This window comes from Ailuropoda melanoleuca, chromosome 15, assembly GCF_002007445.2.
Source record: "Ailuropoda melanoleuca isolate Jingjing chromosome 15, ASM200744v2, whole genome shotgun sequence".
NCBI classification, from domain to species: domain Eukaryota; kingdom Metazoa; phylum Chordata; class Mammalia; order Carnivora; family Ursidae; genus Ailuropoda; species Ailuropoda melanoleuca.
This window is the reverse complement of record NC_048232.1, coordinates 12,434,813-12,462,024: the sequence shown is the minus strand read 5'-3', so window position 1 is coordinate 12,462,024 and position 27,212 is coordinate 12,434,813. Positions and strand designations below refer to the sequence as shown.

The 27,212-nt window shown below is 46.0% G+C and overlaps 1 protein-coding gene across 1 annotated transcript in view; it reads left to right on the top strand.

The window, feature by feature from the left end:
* The window catches only part of FRMD4A (FERM domain containing 4A), a 313,707-nt gene that overhangs the window by 204,102 nt on the left and 82,393 nt on the right, over positions 1-27,212 (top strand). Inside the window, 4 exon segments of the mRNA XM_034644343.1 lie at positions 14,454-14,537; positions 19,575-19,640; positions 19,928-19,985; positions 23,298-23,384. Coding sequence (XP_034500234.1) covers positions 14,454-14,537; positions 19,575-19,640; positions 19,928-19,985; positions 23,298-23,384 — 295 coding nt within the window.

The following is a 27,212-nucleotide window of genomic DNA, read 5'->3' as shown; positions in this document are numbered from 1 at the left end:
ATTACATCCTCAGGACTCACTTATTTTATAAACTGGGAAGTTTTTATCTTTTGGCCCCCTTCACCACTTCCCCCTCCCCCCACCTCTGGCAACCATCAGCCCGTCCTCTGTATCTATGAATGTGAATTTTCTTTCTTTTGGATTCCACGTATAAGTGGGATCATATAATACTTGTCTTTCTTGTCTGACTTATTTCACTTAACATAATGCCTTCTAGATCCATCCGTGTTGTTCCAATGACAAGATTTTGTTATTTTTTATGACTGAGTACTATTCCATTGTATATGTATATTTACCACATTTTCTTTATCCATTCATCAATTGATGGACACTTAGGTTGTTTCCATGTTTACAGTTGGCTGTCATAAATAATGCTGCAGCGAACATGGGGGTGAAGACATCTTTTTGCATTGGTATTTTCATTTCCTTTGGACAAATACCCAGAAGTGGACTTGCTGAGTCATAAGCTAGTTCTATTTTTAATTTCTTGAGGAACCTACATTCTGTTTTCCATAGAGGCTGCCTCACTTTACACCCCCACCCACAGTGTACAAGGGTTCCCTTTTCTCCACACGCTTGCCAACACTTACAATTTCTCGTCTTTTTTGATATTAGCCATTCTAACAAATGTCAGGTGATGCCCTCTGAATCCTTATTGTCTTAGGGGAATGCATGCACTCAAGGAAGTCACCTGCTAGACAAGAGTTTGGGGGATTGTTTCTGGCCTCCTCACTGCCACTGAGGCCTTGTGGATTTGGGAGAGTCTCTTGACATTTTTGGATTTCTGATCTCAATTAAAGCAGAGGGCTGGGCTAGCTGGTATCAAAGCCTGGCTTAGCTCTTATGTGCTGTGGTCCCATCATCTACTATAGCATCTAGTGATATGAGGGAGAGAGAAAGAAAAAAAGGACATTTCTACTGAAGTTTCACAACAGAAGTACATTTGTTCATTTGTTTATTATTTTTCTGTGTTGATGGACTTAAGAGTTCCCTCTGTTTTGTTTTAAGATTTTATTTATTTATTTGACAGAGAGAGAAAGCACAAGCAGGGAGAGTAGCAGAGGGAGAGGGGGAGGGAGAAGCAGGCTCCCCGCTGAGCAGGGAGCCTGACGCAGGACTTGATCCCAGGACCCTGAGATCATGACCTGAGCTGAAGGCAGACGCTTAACTGACTGAGCCACCCAGGCGTCCCAGAGTTCCCTCTGTTCTTAAGATCTGAACTGTATATAACAATTACAGTGTCATGCACTTAAAAGCTGTGAAGAGGGTAGATCTCATGTTAAGTGTTTTGTACCATATGATAAACACACGCACACACATAAAGGGACACAAGGACACTTTTGGAGGTGATGGATATGTTTATTACCTTGAATGTAGTGATGGTGTCACAGGTGTTTGCACACATCCAAACTCCTCAAATTGTATATATTAAATGTGCAGATTTTTTGTGTATCAATTACACCTCAAAAACCTGTTTAGAGAACAGATATGAACTATATACATATTGAAATATATATTATATATATATACACGCACACATACATATATATATACATATCTATAATTTTTTTTTCAAAAACCACAGAGAGGTTTATGTCCTTTTAAGACCATGTGCATAGATGATGATTAAATATTTAGGGAAAGAAGGAATAGGAAAAGCATTTTTAAACTTAGACTCTGTGGGACACCTGGGTGGCTCAGTCAGTTAAGCATCTGTCTTTGGCTCAGGTCAGGATCTTAGGGTCCTGGGATCGAGTCCCACATCGGGCTCCCTGCTCAGCAGGGCGTCTGCTTCTCCCTCTGCCTGCTGCTCCCCCTGTTTGTGCTCTCTCTCTCTATCTCTCTCTGACAAATAAAGTCTTAAATAAATAAATAAACAAACAAACAAACTTAGGCTCTGTGGCAGTGCTGGTCTGTAGAACTTTCTGCAAGGACAGAAGTGCCCTGTATCTGCTCTGACTCCATGGTAGCCAACAACTACATGGAACTGTTGTTTGAAAGCAATGAGGCCATTACGATGAGAAACTGTATTTTTAATTTCATTTCCTTTTCATTTAAAGAGTTACTATCCCATGATGACTCTTTTTTCAATAAAGTCTTACTCCTGGTTCTAAGATAGAGCTTACAAAGAAAACACAATTGGATATCAAATAACCTTACTCCATGGATGATCAGATTAACAAATTTGTAAGACAGGATTGGCCCACCACCTGATTTCCCAAGATTTAAAGATAAGGCCTTTGAGGTGACAGAAGACCCAGGACTACTGGGTCCCTTCTGGCTAAAAGCCGTGAACTGGATGTCAGGGAGCATTTGGGGTTAAGTCATTCAGACCATCGATATTCTGTGAGTGTTTGGGATTCTGGGGGACAACTCAGAAAAGGAAAACCAGGCCTTTTTGTGAAGAGATGTCATAAAGAAGTCATTGTTACAGTACCAAACTTACCTTCCTTGTTGGTTTTTCCTTTCAGGAGCTGATCGATGTTGACAGTGAAGTGGTGTTTGAATTGGCCTCCTATATTTTACAGGTGGGTTATTCTGCCCTCATCTGTGATTCCCAGAGCCATCCACAGAAGAGACAGGAATAAGATTTAGCACGCACAGCCAGCTCCATTTCCTCTCCCTATTCGTCATCTTAATTATTTATAACACTAATGGGAAGGAGCTACGCCATAGCAGTAAATAGGAGCTTCTGGTATTCCCAAGTTTTATGACAGTGTCTCTCTGCAAAGGAAAACTGTCACTATATCGTCTGAGTCTGGGGAAAACTGAGATCATTCAGTGACTCCATTTTCTTCAAGTTTGGTGCCCTCCCCACTCTGGAAAAAGCCAGGGAAATAGGAGAATTAGTTGCCAAGAGAATCATTTCACACCCCATGGAAAGGCAAGGAAAGATCTTTAGCTTATGCGTAAAAGAGTTGTTAATGAAAATTAGCAACAATGACAGTATTAGTCACACAGGCAAGATGAATTGAAAGAAGGTCATTAATTTATTTCTTCCACAAAGATTTATTGAACAACTACTATATTCAAGGTGTGATGCTAGATTCGTTAAAGGTTCCATGGTTCCTCTGTAGTATAATTGGGAAGGAGCCCACAGTACAAGACAAAACAAGAGTACACAAGACAGAGACAGCTCTACCCAGACACACATTCCAATTCAGAATCTTTAAACTAGAAAAAGGTAAACCAGGATCTAGAGGGAGAAGCTTGCATCTTGTCATTATGAATCGCTTTCTTCGTATATATCTTTCTAAAGTGTAATTTAGTGTCTTGGATTCAGGTGGCAAATGCCTGGTCCTTTCCTCCTCATCTTCCTGTAGCAGGTAGGACAACAGCAGTAGTGAGCTGAGCTTACCCAGTAGAGGAGTCGTCGTGACCACAGAATGTTTTTGAAAGTCTGGCACATTGGACTGGCACGTTTCACTGACATTGACTTTTTTTCTCCTACAGGAGGCAAAGGGAGATTTTTCTAGGTGAGTTTCCAAAAGGTTTGGGGGTTTTTTGGTTTTGTTTTGTTTTTGTTATTTTTGGGGTCATGTGCTCTGTTACATCTCTATTAAAAGAAATTATTCTTTGTATCCTTTGTAGGAGGGCAGTGCTCTCATATTATATATTAATGATGAGATCCAACTACCTCGGGCAGAGGAAACATAGTAATATCGAGGAGGATATTCTGTACTAAATGGAAAGCCTAGAGGTGACTAGAAGCTGAGAGTTGCACCCATGGCCATTGTCTAGAGGGTGGTCAGGTTAGAAAATCCTGCGATGTGGATATCTATTTTTTCTTTCTCTCTCATTTTTAATCCTCTGACCCTCCAAAGGACAAATGCTATCCCAGAGGGAGATTTCCTTCATAAAAGTATTACAGTCCCCCACTTCTGCTCTTCTTCCTTCTCTAGATAGTACATTGGAGAGAATGTCAATGCTTAACTACTGGGGATACTGTGGGATGCTTATTAACCCCATAGAATGGCCAGCTTCAGTCTTGCCATTCATTCCCCGAGGCATCGCCTGCTGCCCCATGCGGTTGTGTTGCCTCTCAGTTTCTCAAGATCATTACTGGAGCCTATACAGAGAAGGGACGTGTAGCCACCCACCAACAGGACTGTCTGCTCAAAGACAGGTGTGACTCCCGGCATTCTGTTTTATTTCTGTTGTCATTACTCAGATCTCCCTTTGTAAATGCAAAAGCAGCCATAGACAATAGATAAATAAATGAGTATAGCAGCGGTCCAATAAAACTTTATTTATAGGCTTGGAAATTTGAATTTTGTATACATTTTCTTGTATCACGAAATACTATTCTTTTGATTTTTTTTTTCCTAACTATTTAAAGAATGTAAAAGCCATTCTTAGCTCTTGGGCTGTATAAAAACAGGCAGAGAGCTGCATCTAGCTGGTGAGTTGTGGTGTGCTTACCCCTGATTCTAAAATTAGTCCCTTCAGCTCAGTTTGAATATTTGCATAAGGAGACCTCCAGGCCCCTTTTATTTAGACTTCCCAAGTTCTTGCTTTAAAGCAGAGATAGTCAATTTTTTTTTTAACTAAAGCTGTTTTACAGCCTGAGCTGGAGACCTTAAACATTGTAGGTGGCCAGTGACCATTCACTGAATGTGTTGAATGAAACATTTTCTATATCCTGAAAAATCCTGTTTTTTTTTATAGTTGTAACTTTTTTATGCCCTTCATTTGGCATTGGAATTTGGGGGTTTTGATAAGTGCAAGGTCATATACTTACAAAGGTTTCTGGTCTCATGAAAAATGGTTTAACAACCACAAGTCCACTGGATTCTCTGAAGGTACTTTTCTCCCCTTGGCTTTCACCAGCCCTGAACTCTGCTGTAAATATTATTTATTTTTGAGAGTCCCCTGACAGGATGGAATGTGAACTGGGACCAGCGGAGTCTGGCCCCACAGATCATGGGAACGTGTGGCCACAGGGACTGCCAAGGAGGAGGAAGTGCAGGCCCGGCGTCACAGTAATTCATGGCCCCCTAATGAGCTTGTGGAATGCCAGCTTGTGGGCCTCAGAGACACAAAGAATCCTGGTTTAGCTTCATTTGTCAAAGCACTGCCTCTCAGTTTGTTTGTCCCCAGCTGTCTGGGGAGAGAAATAGCTGTCAGGGGAGGGAGAGTTCAGACACCTTATCCCAAAGGTCAGTTTATCTGCCAGCCTAGCACTCCCATCACGGAAGGTGGAGGTGATCTATTATGTGGAGAGCCCTGATAAACACCGGTGTCTGCAGCAGGCCCAATGTTTGGAGGCTCCAGTGGCCTGGAGTTTGGGAAGAAGAGAAGCAATTCTAAATTCCTTGTTTGTGCCTCTTCCCACCTATAACCAGGGAAAGCGCCAGAACATTGACGTTGAGCATATTTGGTTTGGTGGCTGAACATGAGGCATGTTAAATGTCCCATTCTCATAATGTAGAATTTTAGAGTTATCTTCTGCTTTGTTAATAATTAAGGCAGGACTGTGCCACCTTAGTTGTATTTAATGGGAAGGCCTAGACTTATATACATACCCTGTAAATATAATATGTTTTCCTGAACAGCATCAATAAAATGAGATGTCAGCTTAGAATACAGAGAACACCACAGAAGACTTTTATTATTTTTTAAGATTTATTTATTTGAGAGAGAGAGAGAGAAAAAAAAAAAAAGAGAGCGTGAGCAGGGGGAGGGGCAGAGGGAGAGAGAGAGGGAGAGAAAAATCCCAAGCAGACTTCCCACTGAGTGTGGAGCCCCACGCAGGGCTCAATCTCTGGACCCTGAGATTATGACCTGACCTGACATCAAAAGTCGGATGCTTAACCGACTGAGCCACCCAGGGGTCCCCTGCAGAAGGCTTTTAAATAAGGCATGGTCCAGGGCTTAAGTCTAGAATATTCTAGAATCTACAGGCTTAAAGAACCTTTTTAAACTAATGGTGACACATGAACGACAAAGTAACACTTTCATAACTGGAGGGTCCTGAATCTCACTTCCTAAAAGCTGTTTTGCTCCCCAGGGTGCTATTATTCTATATATTTACGTGTCAGTGAATAGATACAAATTACATTTAAGGGGAATAAGTATTAAACATCTACAAATTATGGGAGCAGTATCCTTGAAGTACAAGAGGAAAAGGGTTATTTTTACAAAAGGGAGAAGTCAAAAGTGCTGATATACTCTAATAGAAGGAGAACTGTGTACGGACAACCCGGAATCAGAGCTGTTCTTTCTCAGGATGCTGACAGGCTCTTCTGTTTCTTCTTTTGGACTCGTTTTGCCCAGCAGACCCCTGAAGAATTACTCTTATGTAAGTCCCTCTTCTTTCCAGTGAGTAGAAATGCTCACCTTCCTCTCTGCTTGGACTTGGCCATGAAATGTCAGGTTGAGCGTTGCTGAAAGAAAATGACCAGGGTCTAGACAGATACGAAGCCTTGTCCGTAGCAGGAAGAAATCTATGTCATACATGTTCATATTCTAACATATTGTGGACAGATTTGTGAGATAGCATTAAAGGTTTAGGAAGTGGTCTTATCTAAAAATAATATTTTCTCACTTGTATTATTTTCCTTAGCACAGCATGATAATCATACTTCCCTTCCTGGTGTCTGTTAGTGTACAAAATGAGTGTCCCTCAACAATCCGGAAACCTAGAGTTGGCATTTCTGTTTAAAAACAATTAAATAGCCTAAGAATTGCTAGCGATGGAGGCTCCGTAGGCAAATGTTAGGTGAGAAGGATCAACACCGTTTAAAAACAGAAAGTTCTTATTTGATAATCGCTCCTGGACATTCATCAGCTAACACACGCTTTCCGTGATTTATACGTACTTTGTGCATACAAACCCTGCAGTGGTTTGAGCACTGAACACCCACATTCCTATTTTAAAAAGTAAAGAAAAACCTTGGGTTATTATAGGAAAATAATACTCTCTTCCTTAAAAAGGCCAGTGCAGGAACACCTCATTGAATCAACTGAACAGGACAGGAGATCGTATAGCTACATTCTAATGTAATTTAACAGAAGACTTCTTGCTACATTGTATGTAAGAACTTTATTTTTTTTTTGCTTTTGTTTTTTTCTCTAAGAGGACCTTTACTGAAAAACCTCGTGGCCAGTCTCTGTCTTGATTTGGAGAATCACCTCACACTTTACTTTCTATCAGCCCTTTTGACACTTCCAGAAGGGTGCCACGAGAAGAGAAGAGAAAAGTAAAATCGTTTTAAACGTTTTGTCAAATCAGTGAATTGATTAAAAAATAGTGTATGCTGAACAGCACAACTAAACGCCCAAATCGCGCTACCTTTGATACAAAGAACCATCCAAACATTAACAGGGTCTAGTAAAAAAAACATCTGTTACATAGAATTTTTTGTTAACAAGATTTATTGATACCAGATCAGTAAAGCTCTGTTGCGCTGGGCCGTCTGTTGGGACCTGGAAATATCTTTGTTATGGAGGACCGGATATATTGAGTCTAATCATTAAAACGAATTCTACCAGCATTAAGATTTATCAGGACCAGTAAGCAAACAGCACCTGGAAAAGACTGATATTAATATTTCATGTAAGGTCCGTGGGCCACATTTTGCTTACCTGTTCAGCAGAGCCTTTCATGTGCCTAAGAGGCAGGGGAAGGGGAACCTACATCTGCAGGTTCTCTCTGTTCCAAAATAAACACAACAGCCACAGGAAAAGAAGTGAAGCTGTGATTGAGTACTTAGGGGTCAGTTTATATGACATCTGTACAAAGTGAAATGCAGGTCCAAGTGAATATTAGCTCAGCAGAGTTCAGTAGTAGAGAAGAAATTTCACCGTGTCCCCATTAGCCACCTGCAGGCTTCTAATTCCATCTCTTAAAATAATAATAAGATATTAATAATAGAAATAATAATGTTTTCTGAAATGGAACAATGCATTAGTCAGTACTAAGAAGTGAGCAGTCCTCCAGCACAGGGGAAATTGATTTTTCCCTCCCTTTCAGGAGAAGAGTTGGAGTATTTATTTGTGCTGGAAAATTCCCTTTAACTTTCACAGGCTGCATGTTCTTCGGTCTCTGGGGGAACAGTTAGAAGAAAAAAAAAAAAAGTAAAGACCTTTTAATATTTTATCTTCTGTAAACCGTGGGACTGTGTGTTCACTAGTCTGGAAAGACAAAATGAAATTTCTGTGACCAAAAAAAAAAGTACCCTCGTGATTTTTTTGTTCTTTGTTTGAAATCTTTTCTGCCTTTTCAACGAGCATTTGTGAATTAACGTAAATGAAGTTTGGCTTTCTGGTATCTGAAAAATCCAGGTTTGTGGGCCTTTTTGTCAGACCAGACGAGATCTTTTAGGCAGTCATAAGTTAAATGCAGAATTTTAGAAGATTAACAGGAAAAGAAGACAAAGAGCTGGTTTTCTTCTGAAAGACTTTTTTAGTAACATAAACATTAGTGTAGATTGCTATCTTTAAAAAGATGACAATGTTATTTTCTTGCCCAGTGTTGAAAGTTGATTAATCTGAGGGAGCAGTCTATAAATCACAGTTCCGAGTCCACTGATATCATTACTTTGCATTTACGTAAATGGTTTTACTACTACAACTCAATGCAAGCTCGGCTTTAAATCATTATTAGAGCATTTGATCATTTGGCATATGTTTTCCTGCAATTTTTTAATTGGCCTCTTGAAACAAAACAGCTGGCAGTAATCATATAGTAAGCGAAATAGATTTGCCGAGACTCTTAGATAATTAGTAAGAAATGCTCAGACACTGGTGTTTGGAATAATCAACATTTGGAATATAACTGATATAACCTCATATATCTTTGATACCCCAAATTTGCAAATGTCCCTATTGGAAACTCACTAGAAAAGTCATCTATTAAGTTTGAAACACATCTGTCAGCCCAAAGAAGAGTTTCTGTGGGAAGAATTTAAATTTGTATAATTCTCATATATTATTTCACAAAAAGAGAGGGAGAGAGAGAGAAAGGGGTGTGTGATGTTTTTCCCATGATTTAAGCAAGAAGCAGCTGGAATCTTTCACGCTGGCAAGACCTTCTGAAAGGAACAGAATCTGTGAAAATTTGAAACAAAATGTTCAAGTGGAAAAGTTATAAATTGTTACAGGAATCTTTGTTTTATGCACAAAAATCCATTTTACTGAGCTTTTCAAGTGTGTAATTCACATTTTCTGAGCGTAGAGAAGTATTTAGATAGGGTATTTTGCAGGCTGATCGTCTTCAAATCCTATGGGAATGGTTTAGATATAAAGTAAGGAGGAGATTTTGTATTATGGCCGCTGTCTCTTTTGTGAAGAAGCCTTTATGTAGTGTCAGTATCGTATTTCCATGGTGAGCCTTGTGAATATAGCACAACAGCTCATGGCTTTAACACTATGTCAGTTTTTCAGAATTAAGATTCCCACTCTAAATTCCCAAATTCATCAGTTGCTTCTTCTTGTGCTATTTGAATAAAATTATTGTCTGCAATTGTAGACCTACAAAAACTTTTAAAAACTGGTTTTGAATTTTACAAGTTTACAGCTATGGTAGAAACTCACAAAATGTTTTGCATCACCCTAGGTAACCAAGCTCACTAATGAAGAAAAAAAAAATCTTTACTTAGATAAATTAGTACTTAGCATCAGAAATAAAGTCACATAATTCATACCTGTTTGTAATTTTGCCCCTCCATACAGTGTGGCCTGTTTATCCACGATCCACGCCCAGAATCTAGAATCCCATGCTGGAGAAGTCTCAGGGGGTACGCAGCTGCTTCCCTTTGTCCGCACATGGTCACACAATTTCCGGGAGCAGCTTTATAGACAACATCCCAGCTACCAGCTTTTCGAGCCCTCCCTACACACCTGAAAAAAAGTAGTTGACAGGGAGGAGATCTGCAAGTGCCTCATTTTCTTTGTTGTAACCTGAACTTGAACTTGAGTCACAAAATGAAGAAGAGGCAGGAAAGAAAAGGAAAGGAAAGAAATTGTTTCCTGCATGGGTTTGTTTTTTAAGATTTTATTTATTTATTTATTTATTTATTTGAAAGAGAGAGAAAGTGAGCAAAAGCATGAGCAGGGGGAGGGGCCGATGGAGAGGGAGAGGCAGACTCCCCGCTGAGCAAGGAGCCTGATTCAAGGCTCCATCCCAGGACCCTGGGATCATGACCTGAGCCGAAGGCAGACGTTTGCCCGGCTTAGCCACCCAGGCCCCCCTCCTGCATGGCTTTTAAAGATCAGCAAAGAAGAAAAAATACACAACTTCCCTTATTAATCTATCTCAGAGTTTTCTAGATTCATTGTACCACCGAATAAAGTCATAGAGACCCACAGTGCATGTCTGAAACTTTAGTCCCTGTGTTTTCAAATTCAGAAATTTGTAGGTTTTAGACTGGTAATTTGGGGAATTCCTTCACCCCATGTCAGGGTCTGGTTGGCACCGGGAGCCCTGTCTCTTACTGTGCCTTCGCCAGAACGTGGATAATCACACCATGTGGAACAGAGGAAGGTCAAATTGCCTCATGTGAAAAGTTTTGGTTTGCCACCAAGTAGGTTAAGAAATGTCCGTTTCTTAGAACTTTTCAGATTTGGGAACTGTGGATCATGAGGACCTGTAATATTCTTTTACTTATGAAATCCCTCCCCCTAGGGAACTTGACCTACGTGTTGGGCTCATAAAACACAGGAGGCATTAGTGTGACGCTAGCATCGTGTTGCCTTCTCTGAATTTCAGGGCAGTGCTCCCTGTTACCCTGGTTTGACGTTCTCGGTTTAGTGCTCTTTAGTGTTTTAGTACCGTGTGCATCAAAAACCCCTGGATGCAGGAAGAATTCTGCCACCCTAAGCATGTTCTCTTTGCCCCAGATTTGTCCCACAAATTATAGACATCTCGTTTAACCCGAGGAGAATCTCCTGAAAAAGTATTTCCTCATTTTTTAAAGGGAAACAAGCCCATGTGGATTTTGCTAATTTGCTATCAAATTTGATCTTTGCTTCCTTGGCCTTATGGTGTCTTAGTTAAATTTGTCATTGCTGTTATTCGGGCAAATTCCTTGTTTGATGTATTCCTAGAAGTTTTCTTAGTAGATCGTTCAAACTTCCTATGTTTGGTGAACAGTATAGGTGGTAGAAGAGAGACACATCATCTCAAAAACCTCCCTAAACCAAAGACCAGTGCAACATCGGGAGTCCACTCTTTTGCTGGCAACGTTAATAACTACCTGAAAGTTTTTAATAGAATCTGGTTAATGGGGCATCTGGGTGGCTCAGTCAGTTAAGTGTCTGCCTTTGGCTCAGGTCTTGATCTCAGGGTCCTGGGATTGAGTCCCGCATTGGGCTCCCTGCTGAGCAAGGATTCTGCTTGTCCCGCTCTCTCTCTGCCCCTCCCCTGCTTGTGCGCAGGTGTTCGCTTCCTCTCTCTCTCATAAACAAATAATAATCTTTAAAAAAAAGAATCTGGGGCGCCTGGGTGGCACAGCGGTTAAGCGTCTGCCTTCGGCTCAGGGCGTGATCCCGGCGTTATGGGATCGAGCCCCACATCAGGGTCCTCCGCTATGAGCCTACTTCTTCCTCTCCCACTCCCCCTGCTTGTGTTCCCTCTCTCTCTGGCTGTCTCTATCTCTGTCAAATAAATAAATAAAATCTTTAAAAAAATAAATAAAAATAAAAATAAAAAAAGAATCTGGTTAATGTTAAAAATAAGAAAACCAATTTTATTCTCAGTTTAGCAAATGACTAAGAGACTGTTTTTCTTTTTCTAAAAATGAAACATGAACTGATTTTAGGGTGTCTTAGAAGTTGGCATTTACCAGGTGCACTGAACCGTGGGGGAGATGTCCAAGTGAGTGGAAGTCCCTGAGAGAGGAAGCTGGGAACTTCTAGCATATTTGTTAGGTTTTAGCTTCTCACACCTCTGGAGATGGGGTGACCAGGTCTCCCATCAGTCCAACTGTGTGGTACGCAGCCACGGAGCGGGGCCAGATCATTCCACAGGGCTGACCACCTCTAAGTTAGTGCAGATGTTTACAGACAGCAGAAAGGCAAATAGAACATTTCTACATAGTTGTCCTTTGGGAAGGATTAAGAGCCATGGATCCCTTCCAGAATGTAATGGATTTGGACGGGCTTCACGCCTTGGTGATTTCTTGTTATATTTGTCTGTGTAACCTTGCCCTGGGGGAGAGCTGGAGAAGCTGCTGCAGGCTCCAGCAAGGAAGTCAAGCCTGTGATTGTCATCGGGGAAACTTGTTTGCCAACAAACTAGTGTTTGGTGGGTAAGACAATCCCTTCTTCCTTGAGCTCCTTCCTTCCCCCAAATACACTCTAAATGGGATGAGTGTAAACCCAAGCTCGAGCTTCAGCTTAACTGCTTCTCCCACGGCTTCGGCCAGTAAAAGTTCATCCCGGAAGAGTGATTTTCGATATTTATAGGACTGAGATCCCTGTTCTCAGGGTGCTTGTAGTTAAACAGGAGAGAGGTAAGATCCAGAGATTCATCATTGTGGGCTCTCCTGTGTTTGGTGAACTGAATAGTTGCTTACACTCTGCCTCCATAGTGTGTGAGGAAAAATTTCAAACCCTACTTGGGAATTGGATTTTCCTGAACACAAGGAGCTTTGCTGTCTGAAAACCTCCTGTGGCTGACCATTGCCTGCTGGAAGAGTTTGAACTCCCTGACCCTGGGTTGAAGGTCCTTGCAATTCGGTACCTAATCTGCCTTTCAGTTGGCCTTTTTTCCCCTCACCGCCCCCGCCCCGTGCTCCAGTCAGTCTTTCTGTCTCAGTGCACGTGCCGCTACACTCTGCTGTGTCCCACCGAGGAGAAAAGGATCCCTTTCTCCACATAGACCCTGCCCCATAGTTTGCTCTCCCCCCAGAGCCCACAGGAGCTCTCTTTCCTCTGAGCTACTGAATTTGTTGTTTGAGTCCACATGATCAAACGCTGCCCTTACAGTCAGTTATCTTTCTATCCACACGTCATGCCTGCCTGCTGACTGGTGAACACCTCTCGGACAAGGACTATGGCTTATCATTTTTGCGTCCCCTACACTACCTTCCATACTGCAGGGGCTCCCCAAATACCTTCAGCTTCTTAACAATTAATTGATAAATCTTTGCCTTACCCCTTAGGTGCTAACAGTTGAAATACTTGGATTTATTGATTCAAACGGTAGCCAGTTGAGCCTTCTGGTTGGTTCAAAGCCAGGACTCCCAAATATTGCCGTCACCGTTTCTCACTCCACTTGGAAAACGCCCTTTCTGAGAGTGGCTGTGTCCCCTGCCAACATCTGTGTGTTTCTTTGTCACCATGTCGATGAACTGAAAGTATTGGAGTGGTTTTGCCTAGCGGCATTGGTATCCAGAGGGGAGCCGCTGATCCATTGCCGAGGACGGCATTTCGGGCTGCGTGGGTTCTTGGGGGGGGGGTCCTCCAGTGAGCAGCATGGCTCTTGGGGTGTTTGCTGTCCGGATGCCTCAGGAGTTCCCCATCTGTGACCGTGCTGCTCCTTCCTCCATTTTTACTTCCTGAGCTCCACACTCTGCCTTGCTTTGTGTGAGCAGCACAGAAGCTGCCACCACAGCCTTGGTTAGACCCGAGGACCAAGGCGGCCTCGCTCCGCGGGGTGAGCCTCTGGTAGCCCAGCAGGGGCCATGAGGCGCTTACTGGACCAGTACAGGGAAACAGCCTCTCAGTACCTAAACCGCCCCAAAGAGGAGGCCAGCGATTGCCTCTGGAGGGAAAGAGTGGGCACGAACAGCAAATGCACTGGCCCAGTGGGGATGTGGGGCTGTTGAGGGTGCGGAGAGGCGTTGAGGCTCTGAAGAACACTGGTTAAAACCCAGAGGAGTTTGAAGTATCCTTCAAACCTGAGAACGTGTGAGTCTGTAGGGAAAGGATTTCTGGTGCCAGGACCTCCTACGAGTACCAGATAATCCACTTCCTGCTCTCAGAGTCAATTCCAGGCCTTGTCAGAAGCAAAAGTTATTTATTTGTCATATTTTGGACAACAGTTTCTAGCGTGTGGTCAATCCAAGCAAAGAAAACCAGTGTTGTGTGTCAGCAAGGGAAATGGCTCTCAAGGAGAAGCCATCCATTCTCGGAGGCCTTTGAGCCCCTGACGGATCCCTGGGAGCTTCTCCCATGGGACCCTGGTGACCCTTCTCCTCCCAAATTCGTGTGCTTGGGGGCATTGGGTCTGTGTTCCACTCTGTGCACTGGCCCCCTGTGAGCACTCTGTTCTGTGCCCCAGAGGAGAGGGCCCCTGGGCTCTGCACCCCGTGTGTTCTCTTTCCTCTTTATTAATAAATTAATTAGAAGGGAGTGGTCTTTCCTGTCCCTAGTTTTCATTCAAAGGGAACAGATGTGGGGTCTCTGGGCCTAGGCTCCTGGGTCAGGTCGGATCCTGTGGCACGGTGGCTTTCTCAGATGGAGGGTGAGCCATTCCTTGGCTTTGTCTGTTCCTCCCTCTCTTCCAGCAATGAGGTGGTGAGGAGTGACTTGAAGAAGCTGCCAGCGCTTCCCACTCAAGCCCTGAAGGAGCACCCTTCCCTGGCCTACTGGTAAGCTGCACCCCCTTCACACACCCCTCGGGAACGAGCCCGCCCGGGGTACAGGGGCTCGGGGCTGCCGAGGGTCAGGCTGGACCCCAGCCGGACCAACTCCATCTTGTGTGAGTGGCTTGGGCCTCCGTTAAATCATTTCCCGCATGTATTTAGATGCCATGGTTTGCGTGAGACCTCCTTTTTTAATTTTCTTTCTTTAACAAGAAAAAAAAAAAGACTCCTAAAATTTCACTTTGGATACTTTGCCTCCTTGGAGACCCTTTCATGTGCTGCTCGAGTTTAATTCTGGAATCCTTGTCATTTGATGACAGGATGTGTGAGGTTTTGAGATGTGGGAGAACTACGGGGGTTTTTTTCTTCGCAGAAGAGAGAGATTGATTCTTTGATTTTCCCACAACGTTTCATATCTCCTGATTTGGCTGCCATGTAATGTTATGCCCTAGTTCATCTGTCAGGCCCTAAATTACTGACTCTGAACAAAACAGGCATGCGAAAGGGTCCTGGGTTGTGGTTCTGGTCACAGTCAAGTGGGACCTGCATTCCTGGGTGGTGGTGTGCAAACACTGTGTGCACGGGCCCTGGCCACCGTCCCCCGAGAGGCAGCATGCTGCATCGTCCCTCATGTCCCTTCTGACTCCCTCACAGCAAGCGTTGACTGCTTTTATAAACAATAATAATAATAAAAAAACAAAAATCGCAGAACAGGTCAATCCTGGTCAATTGTATCATGTGGCTCCTCTAAGCACTCCTTTACTCTGCTCTATGAAACCTATGGATTACTACCATGTCATCGCGTCTGGACACGTTTGCAGTCGCCACACTTGGCTCAGCCATGCAGGTGGCTCTGAGAGACCCCTTTCACTGGGATGGGGCATGCTGTGATGTAGAGGGCATTAGCCGGATGGCACTCCAGTCCAGAAGTCGTTTCTCAAGAGACAGCATGATGGGGCAGCGGGAGCAGCAATGAGAAGCCAAGTCCTGGGGCAGACAGCTCCCTCCAGGCTGCTGACGTCCCCCACCCCACCTGCCAATCTCATCTCTAGGAGCTGTTTTTTTGCCATTCGTCCTTCGATAACATAGGTGTCACTGCATCGTGGCTTTATAGAATTAGAATCCGCCTCCCAGAACAGAATCTGTTTAGCAGAGAGACACTGTGTGTGTCTGCTCCCCTCCTTCCAGCTTGGCTGTCTGCACGTGGGAACACTAACAGATGACACTCTCATTCCCTTGTTCCTGGAGCCGTGTTGCCCTCTCCCGGTCCCGCATGCTCCCTGGGCCTCATCTTCTGTGTCCCTCCCCACCCCCCCCAGCTGTTCATGTTTAGGGAACCAATAGTGAAAGAGCTAGGACACAGAACATAACTCTGGGGACCAGTCGTTCCTCCACAGAGGGGATGTATTTGCCACCTGGGGGCTATGACGTCGCTGGGTTGTCAGGGGTCAAAGTTGCTTTTAGCCTAAACCAGCCCTCAACCATCTCCTCATTCAGTTGTTTCCAGACGTTTTTCACACCCTGTGTTTACCAGCTCCTTCTCTCTCAGTTTCCCTTTCTGCCTCTCTCTGGATTTCTCTTTAATTATCTCCACAGTCAGCTCTATGCTCACACATTATTACTAATACAGAAATGCCTTCCTTTATGTCCCTACCTTCTCTTGTGTCAATATGAGCATCTTCCTCTTTACCCACATCTGTACTTATCTTGCCAGAGCATCCCTCCGTTTCTGTGACCTGGCTGGAACTTCCCCTGGGCCTCTTTTAGTCCCAGAGCACCCATGCCACTGTGTACATTCACGGAGAGGATGCAGAACTGAGGTGGGGGCGTTTTTGAAGCGGGTGCCCCCAGGCTCCACAGCTCAGCTATATACAGACAAGCCAGCAGTGTGGACCATCCCATGGCTTCATTGCTAAAACAAACACCTTATTTCACTGTGATTGGCTAGTTGTAGTTGGCCTTCATATTCCAACCTACTTATTTGGCTTTTTTAAAAAGCAGAGATATCAGGAAGGGATAAATGATGTTCATGCTTCATAGAGCTGGCAGGCAAACATGTTCAAAGACGTTCCTTGGTCCCAGTGTCATGCGTCTCTGTGATTAACCATGACCCCTTGTTGATGGAGGAGACCTTCACTTGCCCTGACATCACGAAGTGTCTATCCAGCTGCCCGCAGCCGTGATCATCCCTGAATGGAGGACACAGCTTTGCAGTTCTCAGGAGAGTAGGCTCTCCTGCTCTCGCTGGCCCTCTGGGATGTGGCAGACAACCGTCAGGCCAGAATAAGCCATAGGGAGCCCGTCCACACTAGTCAGGAAAGGCATTACAGCCTAGAGAGCGAAGCAGTGGATTTTAGAATCCCAGCCATGTTTCTGAACAGTGGGGTAATGACAGCTCAGGAAGCTTGAGTTACTTCTCTGCTGCGTCAATTTCCCATCTATGAAAAGGAATTAACCATACCAACCCAATCCAGACTGTAATTAAGAGCGGAAGAAATAAGTCACATGATGCAATTAACAAATAGTGAAAGGTACATAATAATGCTGAGTAATCGTGCAGTAATCCTTTCTGATAATTTTCCCCAAGCGTGTAACAAGCTTGGACTTCTACTCCATGGGATTTCCCTATCGGGAAGCATCTGAGGCAGAGGTTAGAATTATGTGCCCAGGGCCACAGAACAGAGCAGTATGAGGGCCCTGACCTGGATTCTCTCAAGTGCCTAGCTTGCAAATGCCGGACTCCCCCCTACCCACACACCACCCAACCTTTACTGCAGAATCACGGCCCACTGCAGGCGATGGCTTCTCCAAGACAGGAAACTATATCGTCATCCCCATGTTTCCTTCTAATCCCCCATGCATTTCCTGGGCCCCTTGCCTGCAGAGAGATGATCTCACTGAACGACTATGGGGAGGCACAGTCAGCCTTAGTCACCTGTCTTTATCCTTCATGCACCACAGTGTCCTCCAATTAGTGTTTTGGGATTCTATTTACTCTGGCTGGTGCATTTTTTAATAATTATTCCATTGAGTCCCTACCACAGCTCTGGGGTCGCTGGGAAACTTGCAGAGCTCAGTGCACTTGAGCCATCTGTAAATTCCAGAGGAGGTAGGGGTGGGGCTGGGGGCAGAGTGGGTTTTCAGTCAGCCTGGCCTGTGTATTCACCAGATGGGCTCACGGTGTTTCGATTGGGCCCAAAGAAATGGGAAAAGCTGAGGAAGGAGAAGCTAGATACCATGGCCTCACCAATGGCCTCGGGCAGCAGGAGATCCAGAGAGTGGTGGGGGTGGCGGAGCCCTGCGGCTCTCGAGCGCTGAGAAGTCATTTAGTCAGGAAGCAGCTAAACAGCTGCTTGCCCATGTTTCTGACTTTCACTGGTGTTGGTCTGAGCCTCGACTGTGTTCACAGCCACGGCGCTACGTTGATTTTGATCTCCCCAGGCCAGCCTAGGGGTCCTCCCTCCCAGAGCTCTGAAGGGAATCGGCTCAGATCTACGCTGAGTTGCTTGACCCTGGATCCAAGAGCTGACCTCACAAAATGCTAGATCCTGTGGTAGGGAATATGCCAATGCAGCTGTTGATTCAGTGGGTGGGAGGGAAGCAAGCTAGGAAAGCAACCCCCGAATGTCTCGACAGGACCCCAAAGGTCTGGTGAGGTGGGGTCCTCCCCAGGTAGGACGCTGCTGGAGAATTCTCTCAGAAGAGGGCTTTCTCACACTCCCGAGTAGGGCGTCCAGGGTTGCCCAGGAGCGGAGGAGAAACAGCTGCACCTGCCCCTTTCTGAACAGAATGCATCCAGATGACCCTCCAACAGAGAAGGGCTCCTTGCAGCTAGCCAGTTCCTGTGCTGGGTGTTTGTAGGGACACTTGCTTGTGAAGAGTCAGATGATCGTACACACAACATATTTCAGAATGTTAAAATGAAGAGACGGCCATTAAAGATTAAGGTAATAATTGGAAAATCAAGAAATGACCCCCAAGTAGTAGTTAGTGAACATATAGGACACATTACCCCCCCGAAATGGCCTTAAAAAAAAATTGGCGAGAAAAGGCTTTAGATCAACTCTGGGATACTAAATAATAGGTAATGAAGGCCAACCAAGGAGGCCTCGAGGGTTCATCCCTAGGGCTGCGTCCTGTCCCGGAGCCCACTGGCCTGAGGTGAGGAAGGCGTAAGACAGAAGGTGGAAAAATGGGGCTCCTGGTGGTGTGGCCAGGTCACAGAGGCCCAGTCTTTTGGACTTGACTCCTCGGCAGGTGGGATGTGCTTCCCCTGTGACTCCCCATGTTGGGTTCTGTATTCCGAGGGCAGCAGCCATAGCTCCCTGGGCACCACTTCTCAGAGAGTCCCTTCATGCCCTCTGCCCTGTCAAAGGGCAGTTTGGCTGGCCACTGTCTCCCAAGGCACGAGCTGGTCTCTTGTTATTTTAGAAGTAATATTTCAGGAGATCAAGGAGTTCCTAGCTCACTTCTGGTAGCTGGTTTGTTTCCCAGTGCTTCTCTGGGCCTTTTATTGCCTTGTGGTTTGTGTTAGCCAGGCCCAGATTCCAGAATTTCCCATCTTCCTTGGAAGCCCTCAACCCTGACCACTAATTCATGATAGGGAAGCCATGGGCATTCTGTTGAGGTCAATGCCTGCCCTCCCCTGTGAGATCTGTGCACACAGGATTCGGGAGATGAGGAGGCCAAGGAAGACGTGGGCATTCGGCCAGAGCATCCACCCTGCTTTCCAGCCAGGCGGTCTCCCTCCCATCCCCCGTTCTGTGCCCCTCTCCAGTGACACGCATGCTCACTGCTTCTTCCTCACCTCCCATGGTAGCATTTCTGGCAGGGAGCTGACCCCAAGGAAATCTGTAGCCCAAGGCACCTGGCTTAGGCTGAGTGCAGAAATGCCACATAGGACAAATCATTTCTGCAGGAGCTGTTGGCTCCTTAGAGCTTCCCCTGAGATGGCTCAGGCTCAGAGGAAATATCTCCACTAACAGGGTGCTGGCCGGTGACCAAGGGACCATATATAACAGGATCTTTGTCTTGTAATTCTAGCGAGGATCGAGTCATTGAACACTACAAGAAACTGAACGGCCAGACCAGAGGTCAAGCAATTGTGAAGTAAGTGGCCAGTCCCAGTGCCCATGAGGTTGTGTTTGTGTGTGTTAACATAGCATGTGTCACGGCTGTTTGGTTCTGCTTGCAAAGACCTGTCTCTGGGGGGGGGGGCGGGGATGGTTCAGGGTCATTTTCGAGTAAATCATCACTCTGAGGGCTTTGTCATGCACACACACACACACACACACGTATGATTCCAGTTCGGCCGAATAACCACCTTCGTGTGTGTGTGTGTGTGTGTGTGTGTGTGTGTGTGTGTGTGTGTGCTGTCTGTCTGTCTGTCTTCCCAGCTACATGAGCATCGTGGAGTCTCTCCCGACCTATGGGGTTCACTATTACGCAGTGAAGGTAAGTGCCAAGGCTGCCCTTAAAAAAAATGCAAGCACCTCTCACTTTTTTTCTTTTTAATCTTACTGAAGATGTGGTGGGGGACGGGGGGGGCGGTGGAGGACTGGGTTGGGATGATTGTATGCTGGGGGGAGTTGGGGCACTGGAATGTTTGGAACGCCCCCCCCACCCCCGTGTAGGAAGACTTGATGCAGTTGTTCCTCAGAGCTCACGTTCCCTCCTGTAAAGTGGGTGTAGTAAATCAGTGCTTCCTTTTAGACTCAGAAGAGTCCTGGGAGGTCGGGACTGCAGGGCTTCTCGGTGGGACAATTCCATCTACAGGCAATGAGCTGTAGGGAATAAAAACGTTAAGCCGAGTCAGCAGTGTTTTTCTTGGTGGTCAGATGCCACATCAGCAATTTTGGAGGAAGAGGGCTGGCATGAGCAGCAAGCGGCTGACAAATCGATTACGTGGCTATTTAAGAAGACAGATCTTGTCTTCTTAAATGTTGTGATGTGAAGTCCAGTGGAATGTGGACGCTATTCCAAAGTCGCTCTGATTTTATCCATAATACCCCAGCCCGGGATCCCTTCCTTGAAATAAAAGATAACGATGCACTGGTGCGCCCTTATCTATGAAGAGAAAGGATAATTTTCTTCCCTTCACTTATCCCAACATGAAAAGTTTAAGCCCTTGCCCAAAGTCTAGCCACAAAAAGCAGAAAACACTCCTGAATGCAAGACGGTTCCCCCAGCCAACCTGAGATTCTCTTGCTCTTTGGCCAGTTTCTTTCCCCCTTGTTTCCATCCGGCTGTATTTTTAATTCCTTTGGGCCAGAACGTGCTCCGTGTTTCATGTATATTTGGGTCACTCATGGCAGCCTGCACAACGCTTTGTACGTCCTTGGTACATGTTCAAGTGCCCGTATCTTCCACTAACCTGCAGCCTTCCGATGGCCAAGACTGTGTGTCTCCTTCTGTTACATATTCTGGAACCCACGGTAGTGCCTGACACGTTGTAGATACTCAGTAGATATTTACGGACTACATGTTTATTGGGAGTTGAACTGGGTAATTGGAGGTGCACTCCCGTGATAAGAACAAGTGTCAGAACTCGATTGGTGGAACACCGTTATGAGGCAGATGCAGGGACCCCAGTTGTTACAAGAGGCATTTCATAGAAATCAGCCAGTGAGTCTGTCTCTCAGCCGCAGTGGGATGTGTGGCAAAGGGTCTGCATTCTAGAGAGCAAATGAAGAATCGCCTGGACTAGGTTCTCTCATTCACTGTTTGTTCATCATTTGAGCTCACCTCCATCGCTCAGACTTAACAGAGAGATTGTGAAATCTGCCTCTCCGGCTACCCCCACCAGCATCTCCTAGATGTTGGAAGACCGTCAGAGTAGATGTTAGACCACAGACAGAGGGAAATCTGCACAGAGACTTCATCCAGTCTTTTACTTGTGTAAACCCGTGTCCCATCTCTTTGTCAGCCCCGAGCTTGACAAAAAGGTGGCTTCTGATGTATGTGCTTTCTGCCTTACAATAGAACTTGGGAAACGGGCGCTTTTCAGTCTGTGAGAGTGGAAGCAGACCTTGTGATGTTCAGAGCGCCGGAAGCACGTGCGTGTCTAGCTCTTGGAATCTCCTGGCTTAACCAATTGCACTCCTACTTATTTGGAGAAAGAGCAACAGGAATCCAAGCAAGCCCAAACCAACCATATCCAGCCTTGCCAGTTGGTGGCCTCGTGATTTCACAGATGCCATGTTCTGTGGTGTGGTGACCACCTATATCTGGTCACCCCTGAGATGTGGTGGGCTTGAATCCCCCCTTGTGCTGCTTTCTGAAACTGTTGCAAGACACACAGGCACTTTCCAGAGACAGACGTTTTATACCTTTAAAAAAACTTGTAGGAAATCATACACCCTGAAACTTTTCTAAAAATTCCAATTGTATTTCTTTGCCCTTTTTTATCTTTGTGCCTTCCTTGAAATAACGCATGGGCATTTTAAAAGCATGAAGCCAATTTTGAGTTGTTAAGACATCTACGATGGGGTGAACCAGGTTATTCATGGGTGTGGCAGTTAGGACAAATGTAGGGATGGCTGCTTCCTATGCCCACTCGGCTCCTAGCATTCAGGAGCTGTAATTAATGGCTCAGAGTGATCCCTACCCGAATGTAGGCTCACAGTTTACCATCTGGTGGCAAGAGGTCTCCGTTAAGGGAATAGAGAGACTTGGTGTTTCTAATTCAAGTCCCTGAAGGTCTAGGCTTTGATTTTGCTACTTTTGTCTGGCAATGTGAGTCACCCAGTCCAGCGGATCTCTTAAGGTGAGCAGGACCACATGATGGCCCCTGTTGGCCTGCTGGAAGGACAGGGTGGGTCCTGAGTAGAGCAGGACCAACCCTTTGCTTTGACTTCTTTGTCTTTAAAATTGGAGGAATCTTAAATGCATATTACTGCGTGAAAGAAGCCAGTCTGAAAAGGCTACATGCTGTGTGATTCCAGTGATATGACATCCTGGACGAGGCAGAACCGGTTGCCAGAACCTGGGAGGGGGGAGAAAAAGGGGTGAATAGTCAGCACACAGGATTTTTAGGGCAGTGAAGTTACTACGTATGATATTATTATGGCGGATACACATCATTATACATTTGTCCGAACTCATAGAGCATTCAATACCAAGAATGAACCCTAATGTAAACTCTGGACTTTGGGTGACCATGACACATCAATGGAGGTTCATCAGGTTATAACAGGTGTTCCCCTCTGGTGGGGATGTTGCTAATGGGAGACTCTGCAGGTATGGGGGCAGGGGTGTATGGGAAGGCACTGTACCTCCCTCTCCATTTTGCTGTGAACCTCAGACTTCTTTAAAAAAAAAAAAAGAATAAATAAAGTCTTAAAGTTTTTTAGAGGAGTCACCTTCTCCACAGTCCCTTCTAGCTCTAATAGTCGACGGCATTTTTCTCTGCTCGGCAGGTCATTTTATTAGAATGCTCTCAGATTTTCTGTTGAGGCAAAACCTGAGGTCTTAGAAGGAGGACAAAGAACAAGGCATTTGTCACTTGCTCGTGGCCGGGGGGAGGACAACAGTGTGCTGCTGGTTAGGAGCAGAGCTGGATCCCCACCCCAGGGCACCTGTTCACAAAAAGGAACATCATCTGATGGCGGGACACATCTGTTAAGGTGAAAAGGAGAGAGGTGGACTCCATCCTTATCAAGGGATTTGCGTTTTCCTCTGTCATCACCGTGAGCCGGGAGGCCTGCCCTTGGTTCTCTGGTGTGTTCTCTGGCCCTGTATTTACCTGCACTCCTTTCCACGCCCTAGGACAAGCAGGGGATACCATGGTGGCTGGGACTGAGCTACAAAGGAATCTTCCAGTATGACTACCACGATAAAGTGAAGCCAAGGAAGGTAAGCTTGCTCTCCTTTGTGGGCGTGTGGCTCGCAGAGAGAAGTGAGAAAAATATCACACCACGCAGCCTCGGGGCCTCTGGGCTCACCAGTCCCCTGCTAATTTGAGTGTATACAAATTACTCCACAGTCATCCAGTCTGAGTTCCCGGGTAAATATTTTTTCTCCCGGTCACTAGGGAAACCTGAGCTGTTATAATTATTTAAGGTAAGGAGACTGGCCCAGCTCTCCCAAAGCAGATGAGCAAAAGGGCTTTGAGGGACTGTCCTGTTCCTTCATTTCCTGGCCGGGGAGGGTCGGGGCTCCGTGCACTTGGGAAAGGGAGGGAACATCTCTCCTCAGTCCTGAGGCCAGTGTGAGCTTTCCCAAAGCTTGTTGGTGTGCTTTGTTGGTTTTGTTTTGGTTTGGTTTTTTTTGGTTTGGTGTTTTGTTTTTTGTTTTTGTTTTTTTTTTGGTTTTGGTTTCGGGGAGCTAGAAGAAGAAATTGTAGGTCAAAACAGGGTGAAAAATAAAGAAGAGTCAAAGGCGTTCCTGCAAATCGGGTAAATATTTTATGGCATATTAGAAGTGATCAAAATCTGGAAAAAATAAGGTCATTTGCCAAAAAGAAAGGGAAGCAGAGCGGGGTCTGCAAAGCCGTCGTAAACACAAAACAGAACGTTTGAAGGGGACACGGTGCTTGACTTTTCTCTGTTTTCATTTACACACATTTTTCAGACCAGAACAAATTGAAAAATTATGATGGAAAAATATCTCTGGGCAAGAGCTGTCATTCAGATCCTCTGGCAGAGAATAATAGAGAGACGGTATGCAGTTCAAGCCCCGAAATACATATTAAAAGTCTATCAAAACCACACTTGCTGTAGGAGAGAGAAAGCAATATTGGTCCGTTACGTCATCCTGGATTGCTTTCCAAGCTGCTTTGTCCACAAACGGGATGGAAATCCATACTACATATCTGAGCTTATCGTAGGCTGTCTGCCTTAGCCAGCTTCTTTATTAAAATGATAGGGTTCGGGAAAATGGCCCTTTGCTGGGGAGAATTTTCACTCCGTTGATCGGTAAGTCAGTTAAGTTCAAAGAAAAGATCCTGAGCAAGTGAAGGGGGTGTTCTCCCTTGGGAACAATTCGGTAGGGACCTGGCTGTCGAGGGGCACATGGTTCCATGGCCAAATCCCAAAGCTGTTCCACTGTGTGCTGCAAGATGTGCACTGGGCCCTGCGTAATTTGTCCCCTCCGTGTCTTTCTCAGTCTCAGGGTCTCAGGGTCTGTGCTTCTTCCACGCTGCTGCTTCCAGTTTCCCCTCTCCCTCTTTCCCACATGGCCTTTGTAATAAGTTTCTGTGTTGTTTTTTTTTTTCCCCTGGCATGGTCTCTTCCCTTCCTCCTTCTTTGGACATCCACTCTTCTCTCTTTGCAACCTGCCTGGCCTTTTTTCCTGCTTACAAGAGCCAAGAACCCTCCTAGATCCTCTCACAAAACCCTGGTTCCCATCCCTCCAGCTCCTCATCGCCCGCACTGGTGGAAGACCAAGGCAGACGTGCCCAGCTGCCAGTGAGCAGAGTTTGTTCAAATGCAGCAGTAGAATTCTGCTCTCCCTCTGGGGATGGAAAAGACATGCTAACATGTATTCTTTGGCGTTCAGTTTCATTTATTAGTAAGTGTAAGCTGGCTTCATTTCTCTAATTGAGGTACTAAGGAAGATTGCAGAATTAATGAGAAAGCACCCAATAGACAGAAAACGCTGGGCATGACACATCAAAGGGGCTCCGTAAATTGTCGCTGTTCCTGTAGGACCCTGTGACACGCTTCAGGATCAGCGAAAGTATGAAACCAAAGGTGTGGATAATCAGCCATTGAGTGGGAAGATTTGCTCTCATTTGTTGAGTTTATCCAGGTCAGCAAAATAAAAATGTTAAAAGGTCAGGATGTTCATTCAGGGCATTGCTGTACTCAAACCAAATTGTTATGTAAAATAAATGACGTTTCCCTGGCCTCTGAGGGGGTAGTTACGAGGTGGTGCGGGTGAGGGCAGAGGGAAAGGGAGAAGCAGACTCCCCACTGACCTGGAGGCTGACTCCAGGACTCAGATCGTGACCCCAGCCAAGGGCAAATGCCCAAGCGACTGAGCCACCCAGGCGCCCTAGTAGTTGAGATTCTTGATTCTGTTACTAATCAAGGGGCAATCAAGCCACCAAAGTCACCGCTCATTTGCTCATTCAGAAGAATGTTTATTGCATACTCGTCATGTGCCAAGCCAAGCAGAAAGTGCAGAGGTATGTAAGATATGTCCCAAGGCCCGGCCAGACCCTCAGGGAGTGAGGTGTATGATAACTGCGTCGGTGTCCCCAAGTGCTCCGAGAGAGGTCTGCGTGAGGGTCGGTGGGGGAATTAAAGGACAGTCCCTGACTGGGCTTAAGGAGGAAAGAAAAGTCTTCGCAGGCAGCCAAGTGGGAGCCGGAGGAATGGGGTAGGCGGGCGTGCCGGCGTGCCTGGAAGCCCTGTGAAGGAGAGCGGCGTGCCAGGTGGAGAAGCACACTGCTCCATTGGGCCGGAAGCAAAGCGCAGAGGAGGCCAGCCAGAGAGGAGGCTAACGAGGCCCCAGTGGGCAGCTCCGGGAGCCCTTGAAGCCTCTGTGAAGGAGGCTCAACTTCCAGGTAGTGAGAGCCACCAGACATTTGATGCGGAGGAGGGGCCAGATCAGAGTCTCACTGTCCCAGAAGCATCGTTCCAGAAGCATCGTTCCAGCAGCGTGTGGAGGATGAGCTGGAGGAATACCGGACGGAACTTGCAAACTGGGGTGTAATTACAGTGGCATAGGCCAGAACTGGGGGATGGGGACGCAGGGTGTCAGTCATAGGGCGATGTTTAGAAGGTACGTGAGATTGATCTGTTGTATGTGGTGAGAGGGTGGCAGTCAGAGCAGGAGGGACATCGAGAATGCCTCCCAGCCAGAACATGGGATATAAGGGCAGTTTGGGACCTGCAGAGTTTGAGCCGTGATGGGACACCCCGGTTGCTGTGACAGGTAAGCAGTTAAGTATTCAGTGGGATCTCCAGAGTGTGAAGAATTTCCAAGGCATAACTGAACCAGAGACTGCACGGGCAGAGAAGAGAGAGACACTTGGCTCAGCAGAGAAATTTCCCCTAGCTGTGAGCAGACTTCGGCCGGGTCCCCCACCATGACATTCACTGTGCGACAGAGATGGGACCAGGTGACGCAGCCCTGAACCCGATGTCATTTGGGGAGCCCTCTTTAAGAAATCAGTGTACAGTCTGCACATGAAATAAGGACAGGCCTTTGCAAGGGCTGGGAGCGGAAGACATGCCAGAGTTTCATTAGCCTGAGGAGTCCACGTCTGCAAAGACGCGGGGTGGCACCTGCAGGAAAACCAGACCTAAACCGGAGCCACGGTTGAGGCCCGGCGGCAGGAACAGGGCAGGGAGCCTCTTCCTGCTCCTCACCCCCAACATCAGCACCCTCGAGAAGACACCGTCTGTTACAGGGAAGGCACCCATGAGTCTGGGGACATGTGCGCTCCTGGCTCCCGAGCTGCGAGCCCAAGGAGTTGCTCACGCTTGTGAATGCCTGCTGATGCAGAGTCGCATAGAAAGTGCCCGACATCTGTCTGCAGTGCTCCAGGCCAGCCATCTTCATCTCAGATGAATATTGGAAACTCACAGGAAACTTCGAATATGCAGGTGCTGCAGCCACCCGGCTCCACTCCCGCCCGTCTCTGGCCGGGCCAGGTCCCCCGTGCAGCAGCAGCTAGGACCGGCAGCCGTCTGTGCCTCCTTGCCGAACTCTCGGAAGGTCAGCCAGGCTCGG